Source organism: Hemibagrus wyckioides, linkage group LG03 (genome assembly GCF_019097595.1).
Source record: "Hemibagrus wyckioides isolate EC202008001 linkage group LG03, SWU_Hwy_1.0, whole genome shotgun sequence".
NCBI classification, from domain to species: Eukaryota; Metazoa; Chordata; class Actinopteri; order Siluriformes; family Bagridae; genus Hemibagrus; species Hemibagrus wyckioides.
In genome coordinates this window covers 25,285,146-25,310,637 of record NC_080712.1, presented here as the reverse complement: position 1 = coordinate 25,310,637, position 25,492 = coordinate 25,285,146, and the positions used below count along the sequence as shown (strand labels likewise).

The 25,492-nt window shown below is 40.8% G+C and overlaps 2 protein-coding genes across 11 annotated transcripts in view; both read left to right on the top strand.

The window, feature by feature from the left end:
* Positions 1–11,160, top strand: part of ggps1 (geranylgeranyl diphosphate synthase 1) — a 28,745-nt gene extending 17,585 nt beyond the window's left edge. For 4 of the 5 annotated variants that reach the window (XM_058382726.1, XM_058382697.1, XM_058382715.1 and 1 more), the window contains one exon: positions 9,929–11,160. In XM_058382726.1, the coding sequence (XP_058238709.1) occupies positions 9,950–10,681 (732 nt within the window). In that variant the 5' untranslated portion in view covers positions 9,929–9,949 and the 3' untranslated portion in view covers positions 10,682–11,160. Of the gene's footprint in view, positions 1–9,000; positions 9,210–9,928 lie in introns of all 5 variants that reach the window. The other variant, XM_058382705.1, reaches the window with a different exon arrangement.
* A 2,360-nt stretch (positions 11,161–13,520) lies between these two features.
* b3galnt2 (beta-1,3-N-acetylgalactosaminyltransferase 2) overlaps positions 13,521–25,492 on the top strand; it is a 38,072-nt gene continuing 26,100 nt past the window's right edge. For 4 of the 6 annotated variants that reach the window (XM_058385347.1, XM_058385343.1, XM_058385329.1 and 1 more), the window contains exons 1-4: positions 13,522–13,749; positions 17,646–17,772; positions 19,846–19,946; positions 24,443–24,630. In XM_058385347.1, coding sequence (XP_058241330.1) covers positions 13,638–13,749; positions 17,646–17,772; positions 19,846–19,946; positions 24,443–24,630 — 528 coding nt within the window. In that variant the 5' untranslated portion in view covers positions 13,522–13,637. Of the gene's footprint in view, positions 13,750–14,577; positions 14,736–17,645; positions 17,773–19,845; positions 19,947–24,442; positions 24,631–25,492 lie in introns of all 6 variants that reach the window. The other 2 variants (XM_058385348.1, XM_058385335.1) reach the window with 2 other exon arrangements.

The following is a 25,492-nucleotide window of genomic DNA, read 5'->3' as shown; positions in this document are numbered from 1 at the left end:
GCCTTCCTCTTTGCCTCCTGCCTGGCCGCTCCATGTCCTACATTCTCCTACCATATACTAACTCTACCTCCTCTGAACATGTCCAAACCATCTTAATCCGGCCTCCCTAACTTTGTCCCCCAAATGTCCAACATAATCTGTCCCTCTGATGGTACTCATTCCTAATCCTGTCACTCCCAAAGAGAACCTCAACATCTTCAGCTCTGCTACCTCCAGCTCTGACTCCTCTCTCTTCCTCAGTGACACTGTCTCCAAACCATACAGCATGGCCGGTCTCATCACTGTCTTGTATACCTTCCCCTTGATTCTCGCTGATATCACACATGTAGTTACACAGGTATAGAAAGGAAATTATGATCACAATATCCTGTCACCCATATTAGAATGGGTTCCCTATTGAGTCTGGTTCCTCTAAAGGTTTCTTCCTCATATGGTCTCGGAGTTATCCCTTGCCACAAATTGAATTGAATTGAATTTTGAACTGGAACATTGGGACAGGTGCATTATAGTCATGAAAGTTGCCCACAGTTGCTTTCACTGAACATGCAAACTAATATCAGCTTGTATGTACCTGTATTTCAGGTTTCTCTACACTGTCTGGCTCCATATAGTTAGTGTACTAACATCATTTCTCTATGGTTACAGTACATAAGACTATGTAAAATCTCACACCACAATGTGAGAGGAGTGTGAGACTCGGTACTCAACAAAATACACAGAATAATAAATACATAGAACATCGATTAGAGATAACATAGATTCACAGTGCAGTGACATTAGAACACTTGTGTGAGAAACCAATTGCAGGGATGGCCTTTAAATTACTCACTAGTGTAATCACAGTAAATGTAGCAGCACTGTTGGCAGCAATATTAGCAGCAAAAAAGTCTTATAAATAGAAAGTGTTTTAATGCAGCATTATAAAGTGCATTGTGCACCCACACTGATACCACATAGTCATAGTGAGTTAGGCTTTTGACATGCCCAGGTGTTGCATAATTTGACTACTTCAGGAAGAAACTGTTGCAGAATGTGGTGGTGACCACATAGATGCCCCATAATTTTCTGCCAGAAAGCAGGAGACCTTGAAGTGCCCATGGGATAAATAGGAGGAGTCAGCTGCATTGCTGGTGGCTTTGCAGATGCAGCAGTAATGGTACTCTAAGTGTCAGTGATGGATAGAAACCCAATGATCTTTTCAACTTTTTTCACAATCCACTATAAGGTCTTGCACTCGGAGCCTGTGCAGTTCCCATACCAAGTCAAGTCAAGAAGCTTTTAATGTCATTTCAAAACTATAGTTGATGCAGTTCATAGTGAAATGAAACATTTCACCAGGACCATGGTGCTACATAAAACAGCACCAAGCTACATAAGACAGCACAGAATTTCATAAAACAAAAAACACAGAGCTAAGGACTAAACAGAAAGTTGTCCTAGCCACATAAAGTGTATAGTGTGCAACCTAGTGCAAACAGTGCAAGGCAAGGACAGTGCAAATAAAGGATACAATATGCTACAGGACAGATACATAAAATATCACTGACCTGAGAAACAGACTGTATTGGCATTGTGATATTTGGCTTTTGGGTGAAATTTCAGGATGCACCTAAAATGCACTATAACCTTTACAGGTGAACTTAATTCCTTCTCTACACTTTTGAATGCACATGTCCAACTGTTCAGTGTTTCAGTACTTTTTGCATAACTTGCTGTTCTCTAACAAGGTGCTTAATGGCAAAATTCACAACTGGTGTTTAATCCATGAATCGACCAATACATTCTCTGGTTCAATTAGAATTGGTGTTTAAACAGTCCTCTTCATCATGCTGTTCACATATTGACATCATGAGACCAAGACGACACCTAACAATTGATCAACAGTACCTTGCTATTGTGAGGCTTCAAACAGGATGTTCTCAGAGGGAAGTGGCCACTGAGCTTAGAGAGTCACAGAGTGTCATCAGCAGGTTACCACAGAGATATAGAGAGACTGGAAGAGTCACAGAAAGGCATAGAAGTGGATGTCTTTTGGCCACATCCCACGTTGATGACCACTTCATTGTGAACAGTGCCCTGCGGAACCGGATGATGAATGCCACTCAACTCCAGGCACATTTAAGGGAGGTGAGAGGCACCCAAGTGTCACGTCAGACAATTCAAAACTGTTTACATTAGCATGGTCTGTGTGCTAGATGACCTGCAAGGGTACCTGACCACACCACCAGGCACAGGTGTCAGGCCAGGGAGCATTTACGCTGGACGAGGGACCAGTAGGCCTCAGTGCTGTTCTCTGATAAAAGTCAATTCACGTTGAGCAGAAATGATGGCCGCCAATGATGTTGGAGACATCAAGGAGAGCGCTATGCATCAGCCACTGTTGTGGTGGTGTTACAGTCTGGGCAGGTGTGTCTACTCAATACAGAACTGCTCTACATCTTGTGAATGGTACAGTGACGAGCCAATACTACCTGAATAACATCATTAATCCAGTCATTGTGCCCCTGCATGAACAACACAGGCCTAATTTCTTCTTCATGAACGACAATGCTCCAACTCCATAAAGGTCGCATCATTAGGGAACGGCTGCTGGAGGCTGGGGTGCTTCTACTTAAATGCCCTACTTTCATGATATAATATCGCTGTAGCATGAACTTTTTTACATTTTCTATAAATTTCACCCAAAAGCCAAATATCCTTTACTTTTTGTGAGGAGTGTATGTACACTTGTAGTAGCAGCATTGAATTTATTTTGGTCTGGTTTGGACAGTCCCTCTGTAGACAGTGATAAGAGAGGGGAGGTTAGGTTTCATCAGCATCCATAGGAAATGGAGGTGCTGATGGGCTTTCTTGGCTAGACAGGTGATGAGTCCAGTAGAGGTCATGTGCATGTGTGTCCATATAATCGCCAAAACAGGGGTTGGGCACTAAAATGGAAACATCTGGACCACAATAATTTATTTGCCTTTTTGCACCCAATACAATATCAGTTTGTCAAGGGCATGGGGGATATAAGACCTGCAGAGTGGCTAATGGAATTTTGATCCATTCCTTTTACATAACAGTGGCCAGGTCACTATGTGATGCTGGTGGAGGAAAAATGTTTCCAGACTCACTCATGAATATTGACCCTGGGGATCTCCCAATGAACAGTTTTTTGCTGGAAACAGGAGAGGCGTAGTACACATTTAATGCTGCATTGAGTTGGGCAGCTGTGGTTTTATGTATTTTGGATACAATCCAGGTTAGTGCCTGAGCATGCATTGCTTCTCTTTTGTTGACTGTTACTACTGTTCGATGTTGTGTTGTGTTCTTTGTGATGGTATGCTGACATTACCCTGGATACTGGATTGCTGACCTGATCAGATGAGCCAGTGAAACTCTCACCAGGTGTGCAGTATTTTATGTCTAGCTGTGCTATCAACCTTCACACTCTGATTTTACTGACAGTTATCTCAGTAAAAGCAGATTGAGCCACAAAACAGGGACAAGTGGGTGATTGTTGAGACTGATTTAATCAATTAAGACCCATCTTTATTAATATTTGATGCAATTGTTAATTGAGTGAAATCACAAATTTTAAGAACAAATTATCAAAACAATCAAAAGAAAACAAATTATCAATCTTTTAAAGAGATGTCACTCATGTTCATTACTGTTTCAATATTTAGGATTTGGTTGAGAGATCTCAATCACCATATGGAAAAACATATGTCCTATTGGGACAAGTGAAGAATGCATTGTTGAATAAATGTTTTTCCCCTGTGAAAATTCATGCATTACCATTCACCCCAGAGATGCTTTATTGTGGGGCTGAAAATGATTAAATGAAAGTCTGTTGTCCTATTAAGAAACAGTTGAAGTTATCAGAGAAACCTAAAAAATAATTTTCTGTTTCAGTTTTCTGTGTTTTATCACCACAGTGCACTGTAAACCTAAAACATATTGGATTAAATGAACAAACATGGCAATATTAAAGTGAGATATTTGATGATTTCACCAAGTGCAATAAATAAACACTTTGGAAAATGTATAAATTTCATGAAATTTTAAGGGAAATCCATGTGGTATGAAAACATCAGATTGATGTGGTATGACAGATCAAATTAGATATTACAAACCCAAAGTGTCTTGAAAACATTGCTTAGACTAACTATAAAGTGCATGTGGTAAAACAACTTTAAATCCTAACTGCTATTTTTTTTCTTATGTACTGCTTGACTCAAAAAATGAAAAAAATGTATAATTGTTTTGTCTTTTAAAATTTACCCTGTCATTTTATGTATTTTGGTGTCTTTCTAGTGTTACAGAGCAGTACAGTCAGTTTGCATTGCTAATCTTCATCAGTGTGAAAACTGGTTGTTTAATTTACATTTTACATGAAAGTCTTTGTATTATTCAGTAAAATGTAAATCAAACAACCAGTTTTCACACTGATTGGTGTTTACTATTTACTTCACGTTTAATTTGTGTATGTCCCTAGTACAGTTAGCTTCTCTGCTGATCGGCAAACAAAACTAATGCTGTGTTGTGGCACCTTATAAGAGGTAATTTGCAACTAGGTATGTCATTTCCCAACTTTACATGTCCAAAGTGAAAATACATGGACTCCACCATGACAGGGTGTCCCTTGTTTTCTGTGTCAGAACATGTACAGCTCATTAAAAACAGCTACTTTATCCACACTTTTTTACAGTTCTAGTGATCAGTAGCTTTTTTAGATTGTAACTCTTCACAATTGTTCAGCCATGCTGATTTAGTATCACTCCATTACGAAAGGAACTGGTAGCAGAGAAAACTAAGGTCGATGTTATAATTTCAAGTTGAGGGGGTATTTTCATTTTTTTGTTTCTTTTTGTGCCTTTGCCTTGAACATAGCATGATGCTGCATTGAACTTACCTCCAGAAAAAAAAAAAAAACCTCTTACCTTGAAATTATATCGTCAGCCTGAGGGCTTCTCAATCACCATCTTCTTTCCTCTTAATGGAAGCATGTCAAATGAAAATGGAGTGCTAAAAGCATCAGAATTAAACAAATTAACACTTTCAATGAGTTATGATATACTCTCACCAAATTGTTAGGAACATGTATACACCTGCACATTTCTTGAAGTTATCTAATCAACCAGTCATGTGGAAGTAGAGCAATGCAAATTGCTGTGGATACTGGCAAATGTTCATATTTAACATCAGAATGAGGAGAAAGAATGATTGCGACATGGATGTTAGTATGAGTTGGGCTAGTTTTGAGTATTTCAGAACAGTCTCTAGAGTTTAAGTGAGTGACAGTTCTGTGGGTTGAAACGACTTGCGTGGTGTTGGATGAAAATGGCCAGATTGAATTGAGCTGCCAAGAAGGATATACACTACTCTCAAAAAGTTAAGGATATTTGGATTTTGGGTGAAATTTATGGACAATGTAAAACGTTCACGCTACAGTGATATTTTATCATGAAAGTAGGGCATTTAAGTAGAAGCATACAATGGTGGTTTCCTCATCTCAAACAATTTATTGAAACAAAAGCCAACAACAGTGGTGAGTGTACCACAACAAAAAATGTCAATGTCTCAATTTGTCATGTGCCCTTGCCCATCAATTACAGCTTGACAACGACGTCTCATGCTGTTCACGAGTCGAATTATTGTTTGCTGAGGCATGGCATTCCATTCTTCTTGAAGGGTGGCCCTCAGGTCATTGAGGTTCTGGGGTGCAGGGCTACGAGCCTCTACACGGCATTGTCGTCCATAAACATGAAATTAGGCCTGTGTTGTTCATGCAGGGGCACAATGACTGGATTAATGATGTTATTCAGGTAGTATTGGCTTTTCACTGTACCATTCACAAGATGTAGGGCAGTTCTGTATTGAGTAGACACACCTGCCCAGACTGTAAAACCACCACCACCAAAGGCTTGTCTGGTGACAACAGTGGCTGATGCATAGCACTCCCCTTGATGTCTCCAACATCATTGGCGGCCATCATTTTTGCTCAACATGAATCAACTTTCATCAGAGTACAGCACTGAGGCCCACTGGTCCCTTGTCCAGCGTAAATGCTCCCTGGCCTGGTGGTGTGGTCAGGTACCATTGCAGGTCGTCTAGCAGGCAGACCACACTGATGTCAACGGTTCTGAATGGTTTGATGTGACACTTGGGTGCCTCTCACTTCCCTTAAATGTGCCTGGAGTTGAGTGGCATTCATCATCCGGTTCCGCAGAGCACTGTTCACAATGAAGCGTCATCAATGTGGGATGTGGCCAAAGGACATCCACTTCTATGCCTTTCTGTGACTCTTCCAGTCTCTCTGTATCTCGGTGGTAACCTGCTGATGACACTCTGTGACACTCTAAGCTCAGTGGCCACTTCCCTCTGAGAACATCCTGTTTGAAGCCTCGCAATGGCGAGGTACTGTTGATCAATCGTTAGGTGTCATCTTGGTCTCATGATGTCAATATGTGAACAGCATGATGAAGAGGACAGTTTAAATACCAATTCTAATTGAACCAGAAAATGTATTGGTCAATTCATGGATCAAACACCAGTTGTGAAATTTGCCATTAAGCACCTTGTTAGAGAACAGCAAGTTATGCAAAAAAGTACTGGAACACTGAACAGTTGGACATGTGCATTCAAAAGTGTAGAGAAGGTCAAATTAAGTTCACCTGTAAAGGTGCATCCTGAAATTTTAGGTGTATCCTGAAATTTCACCCGAAAGCCGAATATCCTTAACTTTTTGTGAGTAGTGTATATTAATTCAAATAATCATTCTTTCCAACATTGGTGATCAGAATTTCATCTCTGCATGCACAAAACATCAAACCTTGAGGTGGATGGACAGCAACAGGAAAAAACCACATTGTTTTCAATTCCTGTCAGCCAAAAAAAGGAATCTGCGGTTATTCTGGGAACTGTTTGTGTTGTAAAATAAACCAATCAATATCATTAAAAAAACACATGCCTAATATTATGTAGGTTTCCTTTGTGCCACCCCAATAGCGCTAACCTGTTGAGGGGTGGACTCCACAAGACCCCTGAAGGTGTGCTGTGGTATAATAATAATAATAATAATAATAATAATAATAATAATAATAATACATTTTATTTATAGGCGCCTTTCTCAACACCCAAGGACACCAAACAATGTGTGTAGCACCAAGACAGCAGATTCTTGAAGTTCTGTAAGTTGTTTAAATGAAAGCCCATAGGTTTTACTCAAAATAGTATAGTAAGTGAATTTCTGGAAAAGTCTAACAGAATGAATGTTTAACAACTGATTAAAAAAAAAAAAAAAAAAGTTCATATGCATTTGCGAGGTGGGTCCTCCATGGATATGACTTGTTTGTCTAATGCATCAACGCTTGATCAGACTGAAATCTGGGAAATTTGGGAAAACTGTCATGTTCCTCAAACCATTCCTGAAAATTTTTTGCAATATGGTAGGGAACATTATCTTGCTGTAAGAGGCCACTATCATTAGGGGTGTACTTGGTTGGGAACATGTTTATGTAGGTGGTATGCATCAATGTAATGTACACATGAATGTAACGGGATGCTCTAGATGTTCTAGTCTGTTGCGAGTGCTGCCATCTTTACTGTGTTACAGTGAGGGAAAAAATTATTTGATCCCCTGCTGATTTTGTACATTTGCCCACTGACAAAGAAATGATCAGTCTGTAATTTTAATGGTAGGTTTATCTGAACAGTGAGAGACAATAACAAAAAAAATCCAGAAAAATACATTTCAAAAAAGTTATACATTGATTTGCATTTTATTGAGTTAAATAAGTATTTGACCCCTTTGCAAAACATGACTTAGTACTTGGTGGCAAACCCTTGTTGGCAATCAGACGTCAGACATTTCTTGTAGTTGGCCACCAGGTTTGCACACATCTTACATCTCAAGGAATTTGGGCCCACTCCTCTTTGCATCCACGACCCATTTTCAATGCCCTGGCTGAGGGAAGGAGGTTCTCACTCAAGATTTGACGGTACATGGCTCCGTCCATCGTCCCTTTGATGTGGTGTGGTTGTCCTGTCCCCTTAGCAGAAAAAAACCCCCAAAGCATAATGTTTCCACCTCCATGTTTGATGGTGGGGATGTTCTTCTTGGAGTCATAGGCAGCATTCCTCCTCCTCCAAACACGGCGAGTTGAGTTGATGCCAAAGAGCTGGATTTTGGTCTCATTTGACCACATGACCTCTGAATCATTCAGATGTTCACTGGCAAACTTCAGATGAGCCTGTACATGTGCTTTCTTTAGCAGGGCGACCTTGCGGACGCTACTGAATTTCAGTCTTTCACGGCGTAGTGTGTTACCAATTGTTTTCTTGGTGACTATGGTCCCAGCTGCCTTGAGATCATTGACAAAATCCTCCAGTGTAATTCTGGGCTGATTCCTCACCGTTCTCATGATCATTGAAACTCCATGAGGTGAGATCTTGCATGGAGCCCCAGACCGAGGAAGACTGACAGTCCTTTTGTGTTTCTTCCATTTGGGAATAATCGCACCAACTGTTGTCACCTTCTCACCAAGATGCTTGGCGATGGTCTTGTAGCTCATTCCAGCCTTGTGTAGGTCTACAATCTTGTCCCTGATATCCATGGACAGCTCTTTGGTCTTGGCCATGATGGAGAGTTTGGAATCTGATCGATTGCTTCCTTCTGTGGACAGGTGTCTTTCATACAGTTAATGAGCTGAGATTAAGAGCACTCCCCGAGAGTGCTCCTACTGTAATCTCAGCTCCTTACCTGTATAAAAGACACCTGGGAGCCAGAAATCTTTGATTTGTTGGGGGATCAAATACTTATTTCACTCATTAAAATGCAAATCAATGTATAACTTTTCTGAAATGTTTTTCTGGATTTTTGTTATTCTGCCTCTCACTGTTCAAATACAGCTACCATTAAAATTACAGACTGATCATTTCTTTCAGTGGGCAAACGTACAAAATCAGCAGGGGATCAAATAATTTTTTCCCTCACTGTATGTTGGGGTGCAGGCATCAAAGCAAAGGACACAGATTGAACAAACTCCTCAAAAAGGCGGTTGTTGGCTCTGTGCTCTTCACCCTGAAGGAGGTAGTCAGGGAGAGAATACTGGCAAAACCGCTGGCAATTAAGGACAAAAAGACTCACCCCCTCCATAAAACACTGGACAAGCATAAGGAGCAGCTTTAGCTACAGGCTCATTCAACCCTGCTGCTCAAAGGTATGAGGAAATCATTCCTACCCAGTGCTATCAGATTTTACAACTCACCTTCCCAGGTCAGATCTGTCAGAACTGTGGTTACTAAGCTGGATTGAGAGAGAGCTAAGAGCTTACTTGTTCTTCAGTAGTCTTATTTGTCAGTAGTTTATTATAACACATTTTGTATAATTTAAATGCTTTTTTGCACAAGTGTCATTTTTGCACATTCAGTCCACATTGCATATCTGTCTCTTCCATTTTCCATGATCAACCCCAGTATTATTATACTATTGTAATTTAATGTACAGATTGCATCCCCATTTCACTCTGCACTTGTTTATTATTCTTCACCTTATTTCATTCAGTTTTTTCCCCTCCCTGCTTTAATTAGTTTTTTTTGTATTCCTACTGTATTCTAAATGCTATGACAACTTAATTTCCTTCCAGTGATTAATAAAGTCATTCTTTTCTATTCTATTCTTTTCTATATACATAAGGCTACAATGCGCTGTATGTTCTGACACCTTTCTTTCCCATTTTCAGCCAAGTATGGTACAGTAGTAGTTCTGTGTATTAAAATCAGAAGGGCCAGCCTTTGCTCTCCGTGTCCATCAAGACTTTTGTGCCAATGACCCTGTCGCCAGTTCACAAGTTGTCCTTTCTTGGACCTCTTTTAGCAGGCACTAACCTCTGCAACACTGCTCAAGACCTTCTTGATCATCTTGTCTCTTCTTTTTCAGATAATCATTGAGGTAACGGAAATGCTGCACAATGCTAGTCTTCTGATTGATGACATCGAGGACAGCTCCAAGTTGCGCCGTGGTTTCCCTGTTGCTCATAGCATCTACGGCGTTCCATCTGTTATTAACTCTGCAAACTATGTCTACTTCCTGGGTCTAGAGAAGGTGCTGACACTAAAACACCCTGAGGCTGTGCATGTATTTACTCGCCAGCTGCTGGAGCTACACCGTGGCCAGGGTCTGGACATCCACTGGCGTGACACATACACTTGCCCAAGCGAAGCAGAGTACTGTGGCATGGTACTGTGCAAGACTGGAGGATTATTTGGCCTAGCAGTGGGCCTCATGCAGCTTTTCTCAGAATGGAGCTGTGACCTTAAGCCCCTACTAGACGCACTTGGACTCTTGTTCCAGATACGTGATGACTATGCTAACCTCTGTTCACGTGAGTATGGTGCGAACAAGAGCTTCTGTGAAGACCTGACCGAGGGCAAATTCTCCTTTCCCACCATCCATGCTATCCATACTCAGCTCCATAGCACACAAGTGCAGAACATCCTACGTCAGCGCACTGAGGATGAAGATGTCAAGCGTTATTGTGTTGATTATTTGGAGAAGGTGGGCTCCTTTGCTTACACTAGGCAGAAGCTGCATGAGCTGGAGAAGGAGGCATATAGGCAAATTGCAGAATTGGGGGGGAACCCAGAGCTGGAGGGACTTATAGAACATCTCAGCCACATTTACAAGGAATGAGAGGAAGCAGCATCTTTTGATCACCATGTTCAGATAAACGCTGTCCACAAAATAGAGCCGTATCACTCCTGATTTTCTTATCCTTTTCCGAACTCCTCTCAGTTCATTTTTATTACAAAATGTTAATTTTGGCAACAGTGAGATTAAATGGTATTCATTAATGCATTTTCCCCCAATTAATTCACCTAATTTTAGAAATCAGTTCTGTTGTTACCATGTCTTAGGAGGGCAACAAAGACACGTAGGCCAAATGTCCTGTGTTGAGCAAAAGCTAAAGAACTGACCCTGCCTTTCCAGTACTTTCAGAGGGGATTGTAAATGTGCTGATTAGTTTATTATACATTTTCTTTTCAGTGGAATTGTACGCTATTTGTTTAAGGTGGATTTTACCTTTTGTTTATATTCAGTACACTGGCAAACCATAGTGCCATGAACAATGTAGTAACTTTTACAATAAATCAGAAGAAAGATATATGTACCTTGCTACCTTGTTTTGTTATTTATTCCATTGCAGCTATTGGAGTTGTGCTACAGTGCATATGCTTGTGTTCGATGTAAACATGTATGTGCACAGCAAATACACATTTATATATTTTACAGGATTTCACAAGTCTTACCTAAAATATAGATGTTGTCAAATCTGCTTTTGGTTAAATTTTTTGTTTAAGATACTGCGTTGGTGAAAATCCAAAAGGTTATATATACAGGTCAAAATTCTAAACAGCTTTTGTCATGAAGGCTGTTCAACTTTAGGATAAATTGGATAAAGGCGTTACAAATCAAGTAATCAAATAACAGCATCATTATTTGGACAAATGTTAAAATGGAATGAAATGAGAATTTGAAGAATGAAGAATTTACTTGTGGTGATGCTGCAAAAGTATAAAAAAAAATTGTTTTCTATTATTGTATTGCTAGGATTTTCTTTTTCTTCTATTGCTATATTAGTAGTTTAAAAACCAAAATAGTTTTGTTGCTGCCAAAACAGCTCTGAACTGAAAGTCATGATCTCAACAATGCTTCTGAAGTGACTAAGATCTATAGATCATATATATATATATATATATTACACTATATTGCCAAAAGTATTCGCTCACCTGCCTTGACTCGCATATGAACTTAAGTGACATCCCATTCCTAATCCATAGGGTTCAATATGACGTTGGTCCACCCTTTGCAGCTATAACAGCTTCAACTCTTCTGGGAAGGCTGTCCACAAGGTTTAGGAGTGTGTTTATGGGAATTTTTGACCATTCTTCCAGATGTGCATTTGTGAGGTCACACACTGATGTTGGACGAGAAGGCCTGGCTCTCAGTCTCCGCTCTAATTCATCCCAAAGGTGTTCTATCGGGTTGAGGTCAGGACTCTGTGCAGGCCAGTCAAGTTCATCCACACCAGACTCTGTCATCCATGTCTTTATGGACCTTGCTTTGTGCACTGGTGCACAGTCATGTTGGAAGAGGAAGGGGCCAGCTCCAAACTGTTCCCACAAAGTTGGGAGCATGGAATTGTCCAAAATGTCTTGGTATGCTGAAGCATTCAGAGTTCCTTTCACTGGAACTAAGGGGCCAAGCCCAGCTCCTGAAAAACAACCCCACACCATAATCCCCCCTCCACCAAACTTTACACTTGGCACAATGCAGTCAGACAAGTACCGTTCTCCTGGCAACCGCCAAACCCAGACTCGTCCATCAGATTGCCAGATGGAGAAGTGCGATTCGTCACTCCAGAGAACGCGTCTCCACTGCTCTAGAGTCCAGTGGCGGCGTGCTTTACACCACTGCATCTGACGCTTTGCATTGCACTTGATGTATGGCTTGGATGCAGCTGCTCGGCCATGGAAACCCATTCCATGAAGCTCTCTGCACACTGTTCTTGAGCTAATCTGAAGGCCACATGAAGTTTAGAAGTCTGTAGCGAATGACTCTGCAGAAAGTTGGCGACCTCTTCGCACTATGTGCCTCAGCATCCGCTGGCCCCGCTCCGTCAGTTTACGTGGCCTACCACTTCGTGGCTGAGTTGCTGTCGTACCCAAACACTTCCATGTTCTTATAATACAGCTGACAGTTGACTGTGGAATATTTACGAACAAGGTAATTTCACGACTGGATTTGTTGCACAGGTGGCATCCTATCACAGTTCCACGCTGGAATTCACTGAGCTCCTGAGAGCGACCCATTCTTTCACAAATGTTTGTAAAAACAGTCTGCATGCCTAGGTGCTTGATTTTATACACCTGTGGCCATGGAAGTGATAGCAGTAAATATTATAAATAATGAAATATAAAATAAAAATAATAATAATAAAAATAGTAATATAATATATAATGTATACAAATATAAAACTGCTATATAAACAAAATAATTAAAAAAAAAACAAATATAAAAAAATATACTACACTAATATAATACAGTACAATATAGTGTGTATATATAGTATGTGAAAAATAGAACAATATAAATAAATATGTGTAGACTATATAATATATAGAAGGTACAGTATATGCATATATGTAGATAAAAAGGTCAACTTTGAAATGGTGTAGCAAATGAATACAGTATGTACAGTGTGCATATGTAGATAAATATATAAATATATTTGTAGATGTATATATAAGGCAAATATAAATGTCCAATTGAACAGGGACTAAAGTGTCAGTGCAGTTAATGTGTTTTATGAAGCCAAAGTAAACTTGTAAACATGTTCAACTTGTAAAAACAATCATTCCAGCCTGACTTGAACGCACCATTAGTATTACATCTCCCAGAAGCCCTTGTGGGGCTTCGGCTTCATTTCTATTGGTTGATTTCTGTTGGCTTCATTTCTATTGGCTTCATCAGTATGCTGTGGACCATAGATGAAGCGAATGAGATATGATCAGTCTGCAATGTCAAAGCAGCTGAACGAGCTGCATTTTAAATTGATGTTGTGTGTGTGTGTGTGTTTGGCTCGTCCATGAGAAGTTTAGCACTGTTTCTTCTCCCGTGTGTGATCGCGGTGCTGATTCAACTCTGGTGGTGGTTGCTGAAAGAACAAACCGAATTCTTCTCGTATGCCAAGGATGCAGGTTTGAGCTTACAATAGTAGTTATATTACAGTATTCATTACAGTCAACGATAATTGTTTAATCTATAAATTTGTAAATGTTTTGTCCCTGATTCGACAGTAGTCTGGTGTATTTTAACCTTATAGTCTTGTATACACTTTTAAAAGGGGCTCGTGAGTTTTTCATTTTTGACTTTCATTCACAAGTCTTTATAGTTCTGCGACAGAGGATTTCACTTTCAGAAAAGCTTCCACGCTTTCTTTTAGAAAATTTAAGCACATATTACTTCTTTAAGCATATAACCACAGGCTGATTTATACCGGCTGTTAACTACGCGTACGCAAGATGGCCGCCGCGTGTTTTCTGCAGTCATTTGATGCGTCGCTTGTGAACGTCTTTTAGAAATTAACGCGACGCTTACGCGTGGTGCGCTATGAATTGTAGAGCCAGTATAGCACCATGTGTACGGAAGCCCTGAATCATAAACATATGGAAATATGTTTTAAGTAAAATATGTTTAAGTATTCGGATAGATCATGAAAGTCAGCGCAATGTATTCTAATATGTAAGTTTGTGTATTCACATTGCATTGTGTTGTACTGTTTTTCCCACTATTCCTGAGTGCATATGGCGTCACTTTCAAGCCATAAGTATTATGTTCGTAAAAAATATAATACGCGCGAATCACATCAATCAATTGAATACAAAATTTAAAAATAACAAAAAAAAACCTAATGAAATGAACACAAAATACCAGTAATTAGAAACATTTCATTTTTCTTGCTCAGATGCTTGTTCTTTCTGCTATTTTTTGCTCGTAACTAAATTTTCTCTTTATTCACGCGTCAGGTTTCTTCACTTCTTCCAAGTTGCTCGCTGGCGAGTCCAAAACTTACAAGTAGAGTTTTATGCAGATTAGGGGGCGGGATAAAAGTCTCCATTGGTCCACTGGTTCTCAACTGACAGGCCTTCTGTAGCCAATTAATAAAGTGACGTCACGATTCCCGGTTAGTATTTGAACCTGTGTTGAGCAAGTGAGATGGGCACTAGCAGAAAATGATATAAAAATACACACACGGAACAAACTGTTCCCACAAAGTTGGGAGCATGGAATTGTCCAAAATGTCTTGGTATGCTGAAGCATTCAGAGTTCCTTTCACTGGAACTAAGGGGCCAAGCCCAGCTCCTGAAAAACAACCCCACACCATAATCCCCCCTCCACCAAACTTTACACTTGGCACAATGCAGTCAGACAAGTACCGTTCTCCTGGCAACCGCCAAACCCAGACTCGTCCATCAGATTGCCAGATGGAGAAGCGCGATTCGTCACTCCAGAGAACGCGTCTCCACTGCTCTAGAGTCCAGTGGCGGCGTGCTTTACACCACTGCATCTGACGCTTTGCATTGCACTTGGTGATGTATGGCTTGGATGCAGCTGCTCAGCCATGGAAACCCATTCCGTGAAGCTCTCTGCGCACTGTTCTTGAGCTAATCTGAAGGCCACATGAAGTTTAGAAGTCTGTAGCGATTGACTCTGCAGAAAGTTGGCGACCTCTTCGCACTATGTGCCTCAGCATCCGCTGGCCCTGCTCCCTCAGTTTACGTGGCCTACCACTTCGTGGCTGAGTTGCTGTCGTTCCCAAACACTTCCATGTTCTTATAATACAGTTGACTGTGGAATATTTAGGAGCGAGGAAATTTCACGACTGGATTTGTTGCACAGGTGGCATCCTATCACAGTTCCACGCTGGAATTCACTGAGCTCCTGAGAGCGACCCATTCTTTCACAAATGTTTGTAAAAACAGTCTGCATGCCTAGGTGCTTGATTTTATACACCTGTGGCCATGGATGGAGAGATATATATATATATATATATATATATAGGTGAAGTGAATAAGTTTTATTATATTATCTTGTTACAGTGGCACCTTTCAAGGTGGGATATATTAGGCATAAAGTGAACACTCAGTTCTTGAGGATGTTGTTGGAAGCCAAAAAATAAGCGAGTGTAACAATCTGAATAAATTCAATATAATTTATTTGTATAGCACTTTATAGAAGTTACTTTAAGGGCCAGATTGTGAGGGCTAAATTACAGGGTAAGAGCATCTCCAAAGTGGCAGGTCTTATGGGGTATTGATTAACAAGTGGCCATATTGATTACAAATGTCAGGAGGTTCAAATAATTGCATAATTTGACACCAAATTTGTCAAGAAATTCCTAGCTTAATGCAAGTTCTGCCTAGTCTGCTTAAATCTGCTTAGAACAAATAGCATCATGAAGCCCAAGGAACACACCCGACAGGCAGATTAAGTTATAGAAAATATTCCAAGCTTTGAACGTCTTGCAGAGCATTGTGCGATTCATCATCCGAAAATGGAAAGACTATGGCACAACTGCAAACCTACCAAGACATGGTTATCTACCTAAACTGACAGGCTTGGCAAGGAGAGTATTAACCAGAGAAGCAGCCAAGAGGCCCCTTGTAGCTCTGGAGGAGCTGTAGATATCCACAGCTCAGGTGGGAGTATCTGTGCACAGGACAACTATTAATGCACTCCACAAATCTGGCCTTTATGGAAGAGTGGCAAGAAGAAAGCCATTGTTGAAAGAAAGCCATAAGATTGCAGTTTGCGACAAGCCATGTGGGGGATGCAGCAGACATGTGGAAGAAGGTGCTCTTGTCAGATGAGACCAAAATTTAATTTTTTGACCTAAATGCAAAACACTGTGTGGTGGAAAACTAATACTACACATCACCCTGGACACACCATCCTCACTGTGAAACATGTTGGTGGCAGCATCATGTTGTGGGGATGTTTTCTTTATCAGGGACAGGGAAGCTGGTCAGAGATGATGGGAAGATGGATGGAGCCAAATACAGGGAAATCTTAGAAGAAAACCTGTTAGAGTCTGCAAAAGACTTGAGACTAGGATGGAGGTTCACCTTCCAGCAGGGACAACGACCCTAAACATACACAGAGAGCTACAATGGAATGGTTTAGATCAAAGCATATTCATGTTTGACCCAGTCAAATCCAGACCTAAATCTAATAGAGAGAGTCTGTGAACTACTGCTACAGATTCTCAATCCAATCTGACTGAGCTTGAGCTATTTTGTAAAGAAGAATGGGCAAACATTTCAATCTCCAGATGTGCAAAGCTGGAAGAGACATACCCCAAAAGACTTGATAGGTGGTTCTAGAAAAGCATTGACTCAGGGGGGCTGAATACAGATGCACACCACACTTTTCAGATATTTATTTGTAAAAATTTTATGAAAACCATTTATCATTTTCCTTCCACTTCACAATTATGTGCCACTTTGTGTTGGTCTATCACATAAAATCCCAATAAAATATTTGTTTGTGATTGTAATGTGACAAAATGTGGAACAGTTCAAGGGGTGTCAATAATTTAGCAAGGCACTGTAAGTGGCATGTGTGAAATTTACATCCACATGAATTCCCAGGCCATATGTGTCTAACCAGTACATACTCCCTCCTCCTTCTTGTTTTCTTCTCACACTGTATGTGTTGGGAATTACTAATGAATAGCATATTCAGAGCTGTTGTCAGTGAGGAAATAGTGTGTTGGAAACCAGCATTTCACTGTTGTTCATATACAGTGGTAATTGACCATCATGTAGGGGACCAAATCCAGATGTCCTTGATCATTTGCTAGAATGTTTCATTCTGAACCATATAGGGACATTAGTAAGCATACTCTGAATGTATATTTGAAAGCTCTTGTTAATAAAGTGCCCATATAGCCAAATATGGATGTCTGCTCTTTGTTAGGGTTATACAAAAGTAATACCCACACTCTGACAAGCAGACAATACTACATCACTGAATTCGCTGGAGTCAATTAAAAGTGAGAACATAATTTACTATTAAAATGTTTAAATGACAGGCATCAGGAGGCCGGTATATGAAGTTGTGGTTGGAGTTTTATCGGCCAGGCATCACCATGATCTGAGGGCGGCCATAAGAGGCACGTGGATGGGGTACCTTAGAGACCATCATGACTTCCAGAAGCGGTGTGTTTGTATATCTGCTTTTTGTCTATGGTTCAGGGAGCAGTGTTTGTTGAAAAGTAACTTCCTATGTGGTGGTCAGTCTGTGGTCTCTGTACAGTTCTAGTTGAACACTTTTTTTATGTTGTTAGTGAGTTGGTGAGCAGAGAACCATCATATAAAATGGTGATTCTTAATAAATTACAATTTCAGTTAAAGTATATCTATTGTAAATCTATAAATGTATATTTTGTGTTAAAGTTAAGTACTAGGGTAAGCATCATGTCAATTTGTATGCATTATTAATGCTTACAGATATCAATACCTTTTGTGTTAATACAACCCCTGGCAAAATGTATGGAATCACCACTCTTGGAACATGTTCATTCAATTGTTTAATTGTGTAGAAAAAAATCAATCACAGACATGCCACAAAACTATTTTCATTTAACATTCCAACCTTCTGGCTTTATGAAACGCTTACAAAAATAAAAATGGAGGAAAATTGTAGTCACTTGCACTTTTTACACATCAAACAGGAAAAAAATATGGAATCACTCAATTCTGAGGAAAATATTATAGAATCCCCAAACAAAAACACCACTAGTACTTTGTTGCACCACCTCTGGCTTTTATAACAGCTTGAATTCTCTGAGGCAAGGATTTAACTATCGACAAACAGTATTCTTCATCAATCCGGCTCCAACTTCCTCTTATTGCAGTTGCCAGATCAGCTTTGCAGGTTGGAACCTTGTCATCGACCATTTTCTTTAATTTCCACCATAGATTTTCAATTGGATTGAGGTCCGGACTATTTATAGGCCATGCCATTGACAATATATGTCTTTCTTGAAGGAAAGTTTTCACAGCTTTTGCCCTATGGCACGATGCATTATCATCCTGAAAAATGAGGTGGTGGTCATCAAACATCCTTTCAGTTGATGGAATAAGAAAACTGTCCAAAATCTCAATATAAACTTGTGCATTTATTGAGGTTGTAATGGTCATCCCTCCCATACCTTTACCTGACATACAGCCCCATATCATTAATGATTGCAGAAATTTGCATGTTTTCTTCAGGCAGTTGTCTTTATAAATTTCATTGGAATGGCATCAAACAAAAGTTCCAGCATCATCACCCTGCCCAATGCAGATTTGTGATTCATCACTGAATATCACTCTCATCCAGTCATGCACAGTCCATGATTGCTTTTCTTTAGCCCACTGAAACCTTGTTTTTGTCTGTTTAGATATTAATGATGGTTTTTGTTTGGCTTTTCTGTATGTAAATCCCATTTCTTTTAGGCGATTTCTTACAGTTCGGTCACAGACATTGACTCCACTTTCTGCCCATTTGTTCCTCATTTGTTTTGTTGTGCATATTCTGTTTTCAAGGCATATTGCTTTAAGTTTTCTATCTTGACGCTTTGATGTCTTCCTTGGTCTACCAGTACGTGTCCATTTTACAACCTTCTCATTTGATTTGTACTTGGTCCAGATTTTAGAAACGGCTGACTGGGAACAACCAACATCTTTTGCAACATTCTGTGAAGATTTACCTTCTTCAAGAAGTTTTATAATCCTCTCCTTTGTTTCAGCTGACATCTCTCATGTTGGAGCCATGATTTATGTCAATCAGCTTGGTTCAACAGCTCACTAAGGTGTGCAAGCACACTTTTTTTTTTTTAAACTGCAGGCTAATTAGCATATGTAATCGGATACAGGTGTTTGTTTTAGAACTGCACAGTACATGGTGATTCCATAATATTTTCCTCAGAATTGAGTGATTCCATATGTTTCCGCTGTTTGTAGTCAATTGCAACTGTTTTTACAGATCAATCTTCTTTCTTTTTTATTTTTGTAAGTGTTTCATAAAGCCAGAAGGTTGGAATGTTAAATGAAAATAGTTTTGTGGCATGTCTGTGATTGATTTTGTTTTTTTTCTACACAATTAAACAATTGAATGATCTTCAAAGAGAGGTGATTCCATACTTTTAGCCAGGGGTTGTACATGCATACATTCAGTTTGTCGCAGGATTTGGTATAAGATGGTTTAAACAGTTTATTTAGAGTTTAAACTTCTGCATTATCTTCAAGGGTCCTGGTGAAATTTATCGTTGGTAAACATGGCTGTGCAATACCTGAAGAAGATCGAGAGGATCCATATTCCTGCACCCAACTGAACATTACAGAACCAGGTAAAATTTGTATTTTATGTCTTCTAGGTTTTGAGAGATTGCTAATATTTTTTTAGATGTGTACTGTATGTAGTGTAACTGGTGCTTGCTTATGCATCTACTGGAACATCCAGACAGTAAGGCATTACAGTAATCTGTGAAGATCTGTGAAGTTGATGTATGCTAAGTCTTCAGCAAACAGAAGATAAGGGAAGCCAAAGGCGGTGTGTCTCCAGCTTGCCTCAAAGCCTGTGCTGTTCAGCTATCATCCATCTTCACATTAATCTTCAACACAACACTGGAGCTGTGTGAAGTCCCTTTCTGCTTCAAACGCTCCACCATCATTCTTGTACCCAAGAAACCAAAAATCACAGGAGTAAATGACTACAGACCTGTTGCTTTAACATCTGTGGTCATGAAGACATTTGAGAGGCTGGTGTTGGCCTGCTTGAAGGAAATCACTGGACTCCCTGCAGTTTGATTACTGGGCAAACAGGTCTGTGGATGATGCAGTCAACAGGGGACTCAACTACATCCTCCAACATCCGGACAAACCAGGGACTTATGCAAGGATCCTGTTTGTGGACTTCAGGATTTAGGATTCAAGATTCAAGAAGCTTTATTGTCATTTCAACCACATATAGCTGACGCAGTACATAGTGAAATGAAACAACGTTTCTCCAGGACCTGGTGCTACATAAACATACAACAACAAGTTCAGCACAAAACACCACCACAGAGCTAGGACAGAAGTTTGTCTTAGCCACGTAAAGTGCACAGTGTGCAGCTAGGTGCAACCAGAGCATAGACAAGACCAGTGCAAAAGACAATAAATACAAGAAAGACAGACAACACAAAAGAACACAGGACACTTAGTGCCGAAAAGAACATGTGTAATGGAATGTAAGTGAAATAAAATAAGATAAAGTGAAATGATGTAAAAAAGTATTGTGCAAAAATACACAGCAGTGGTTGAGGTAGTGCAAATAGAATAAACATAAATATAACTATAGCAGCGGATGACAGATAGAGGTAGTGCAATAAGTAATGAACAATATAAATTGTGTGCGTGTCCACACAGTCAAGAGAGTGTGCGTGTATCTGTAGCCTCTTCAGGAAGTAGAGGTGCTGCTGGGCTTTCCTGGTGATGGAGGTGGTGTTGAGTGACCAGGTGAAGTTCTCCGCCAGATGGACACCAAGGAATTTGGTGCTCTTGACGATCTCCACCGAGGATCCGTCAATGGACAGCGGAGAATGGTCACTCTGTGCTCTCCTGAAGTCAACAACCATCTCTTTGGTCTTCTCGACGTTCAGGGAGAGGTTGTTGGCTCTGCACCAGGCTGTTAGATGTTGCACCTCCTCTCTGTGTGCTGACTCGTCGTTCTTGCTGATGAGACCCACCACGGTCGTGTCTTCGGCGAACTTGACGATGTGGTTGGAGCTGTGTATTGCTGCACAGTTGTGAGTCAGCAGAGTGAACAGCAATGGACTGAGCACACAGCCCTGAGGAGCTCCAGTGCTCAGTGTGGTGGTGCTGGAGATACTGCTCCCGATCCGGACTGACTGAGGTCTCCCAGTCAGGAAATCCAGGATCCACTTGCAGAGAGAGGTATTCGGGCCCAGGAGACTCAGCTTCTCAATCAGCTGCTGAGGGATGATTGTGTTGAATGCTGAACTGAAATCTATGAACAGCATTCGAACGTAGGAGTCCTTACAGTCCAGTTGTGTGAGGGCCAGATGGAGGGTTGTGGTGATGGCGTCGTCCGTGGAACGGTTAGGATGATGCGCAAACTGCAAGGGGTCCAGTGAGGGTGGTAGCTGTGACCTGATGTGCCTCATGACGAGCCTCTCGAAGCATTTCATCACGATTGGTGTGAGTGTGACGGGACGGTAGTCATTGAGGTAGGAAACCGTAGACGACTTTGGCACAGGGACGATGGTCGTTGTCTTGAGGCACGTAGGGATGATGGAGCTGCTCAGCAAGATGTTGAAGATGTCAGTGAAGACATCTGCTAGCTGCTCCGCACACTCCCTGAGAACTCTGCCAGGAATGTTGTCTGGTCCAGCAGACTTCCATGGGTTAACTCTGCATAGAGTTCTCCTCACATCAGCCGTAGTGAGACAGAGCACTGGGTCATTAGGAGGAGGGATGGTCTTCCTTGCTGTTGTTGTTCTGTGCCTCAAACCAAGCGTAGAAGTCGTTCAGCGCATCTGGAAGGGAGGCATCACTGTCACAGGAAGGTGATGTTGTCCTGTAGTTGGTGATCGCCTGAATGCCTTGCCACATGTGCCAGGAGTCTCTGCTGTTCTGGAAGTGGCCGTGGATTCTCTGGGCGTGCACGTGCTTCGCCTCTCTGATGGCTCGGGACAGTTTGGCCCTTGCAATTTTTAAGGCCGCCCTGTCCCCTGATCTCTCGACTTCAGGAGAGCATGCACTTTCGCAGTCATCCACGGCTTCTGGTTGGAGTGTGTTGTGATGGTCTTGGAGACCGTCACGTCATCGATGCATTTCCCGATGTAGCTGGTCACTGATGCCGTGTACTCCTCCAAGTCAATAGAGTTGCCGTTGGTTGCAGCCTCCCTAAACATGTCCCAGTCAGTGCACTCAAAACAGTCCTGAAGAGCAGAGATGGCTCCTGCTGGCCAGGTCTTAACCTGTTTTCAGAACCGGTTTAGAGCATCTGACGAGTGGTCTGTATGCTGGAATCAACATAACAGAGATGTGGTCTGAGTAGCCGAGGTGGGGGCGGGGCTCCGCACGATACGCGCCGGGAATGTTTGTGTAAACAACATCCAGCGTGTTCGTCCCTCTCGTAGCAAAGTCCACATACTGATGGAATTTAGGGAGCACTGTTCTGAGATTTACATGATTGAAATCTCCGGCGATGATAAACAGTCCATCGGGGTGAGCATTCTGCAGCTCACTAATAGCTCCGTACAGCTCACACAGAGCTTCTTTAGCATTAGCGCTGGGTGGAATGTACACTCCGATAATGAGAGTAGTGGTGAATTCCCGGGGTAAATAAAAAGGTCTGCATCTAACAGTCACAAACTCCACTACCGATGACTTCAGCTCTGCTTTCAACACAATCATCCCAGATACCCTTCTGAATAAACAGACAACTGTCTGGTTTGGGTCAGCCAGCAAATCGAATGTAAGAAGACTGCAACGGACTGTTAGGACAGCCAAACGGATCATTGGTGTGTGCACCTGCCACCTGTGCATCTTCAGGACTTGTACAACTCTAGAGTGATGAAATGGGCAGGTAACATCACAGACCCCTCTCACCCTGGCCACAACCCGTTTGCACTTCTCCCTTCAGGAAGATGCTACAGCTCTCTCTGCATTAGAACATCTAGGCACAAAAACAGTCACCCCCCCCATGCCATCTCCAGCTTAAACAGCTAACACAGGCATTATTACCTGTGTTCTGTAATTCATTTTTGCAATTCATTTTCAATCTCTAATTACTGCCTCTCTCAAGTACTATGTAAATACATTTGCAGATCTCTTTATTTATACAGCAGTATATAGAGTGATGGATGGAATACAGCTGATTGTGAGTGAGCAGCAAGTACTTTCTGAGCTGGGGTATGTAAGTTATGAGCTCCAAATTTTATTGGCAACTTGAAGATTTGGGCTAACTCAAACTTTTTGATTTAAGGGATTGTGGTGTGGGATTAAGTCTGGGGATAAGTATGTTTTTGACTGTGATGCTCCACATATTGGCTAAAAACAAACAAATACAGGTAACTGATGTTAGCTATATACACTTACTGATAACTAAATATTATTAACACTTGTACACCTATTCATGCAGGCAATTATCAAATTAGCCAATCATGTACAGCAGTGTAATGCATAAAAGCATGCAGATAGCTTTGGGTAACATTAACGTCAACCATCACAATTGTTTAAAAGATTTCATTGACCATGGCATGATTGTTGGTGCCAGACAGGCTGTTTTAAATATTTCTATAACGGATAATTGCCTCACACACAGCTACAGTCTCTAGAGTTTACTCAGAATGATTCAATAAAGAGTGGTAAAATCAACAGAGACCAACCTTTGGCTGAAAAATTGCTGATTCCTGCCTTGTTGCTGCTCAGTCCTCCCCAGAAGCCACAGCCACAGATCTCACTGCCAAAGATGGGACCCCTCATTGCCTCTTTAGCAACCCTCACCTCACCTCACCGCACCTTGAAACTATTAATAAAAGAGCACTTCTCACTACCCTGGCCTTGTGCATTGTGTACATTCTTTTGCGAGACACTTGACCCTTTTCCGTGAAGTTATTGGGTCTTAATTTGTGATTTGTGCTCCTGTATATTAACGTATCAAGCTACTAATATCAACCTCTCTCTTTATTGACCCCCTACAAGAATAGCTGCTTAAAATTGTTGTTGTTATAAGGTAACAGCAGATTAAAGTGTTGTTTGTTTGAAAGAATTTTGTCCATTTCTAAACTATATATAGGTAGCAGGTTATAAATTCTAACCACTTTAATTCTTATAGTGTCCATGCAGGATGTGACCATTCTAAGCAAGCCTGACGCTTTGGTGCCCTCTGATGTCTCAGCCATATGCTTGGATTTTAAAGTCCTCCACCCTGTAGTGATCACGAAACTGGGTGCGTTTCCCAGTGGCCCACAGAAGGATTTCAGTGGGAATGTCACAGTAAAATTATTTCCAGTGGACCAAACGGTAAGAATATTGTGTGGTTAATTTATTGTACTGCATTTATTCTAATTTGTCATACATTGTGTATGTATGTATGTATGTATATACAGTGCTTGGCAGACATGAGTACACTCCCTTTGAAGATTTTTATCCATTTCTCAGTGAATTTGAGACCAGTTTGCTGCATTTTTACAAAAGTTTTAAGTTTATTTTTAGTAGCATAAGTTTGGTAATACCTGTAGGGTAAGAAAAATAATGCACTTAATTTAAACGAGGCGTTGCACCGTACACCATAGAATACATCCAACTAAATCTTATATTTTTATGGCCCCTGATTTTTAAGAACAGTACAAATTCTTCTAGACAATCAAATGAACAAGTTGATGACACACAGGAACATCTATCTTTCTCCGTCCTTGAAGAATAAACTTTCAGATCCTGGTTCCTGGATGAAGAAAGATGTTTAACTTGTCTTTTCAGAACTCCCCACAAGTGTTTCTGTTGGGTTGTGGTCTGGTGATATGCCTGGCCACTTTTACCCTGTTCTTCCTCAGAAATGAACCAGTGGCCTGTATGTATTTTTGGGTCATAATCGTGCTGAAAGAGTGCCCTGTGACATAGGGCATGGAGAGATGGTAGAATCTTCTTTAAGAAATTCACAGTACATATGATGCAATCTTTTATCTATTTCTATTAGAGCTATACATTGTACCATATAATACAGTGTGTATATACACTATATTGCCAAAAGTATTCGCTCACCCATCCAAATAATCAGAATCAGGTGTTCCAATCACTTCCATGGCCACAGGTGTATAAAATCAAGCACCTAGGCATGCAGACTGTTTTTACAAACATTTGTGAAAGAATGGGTCGCTCTCAGGAG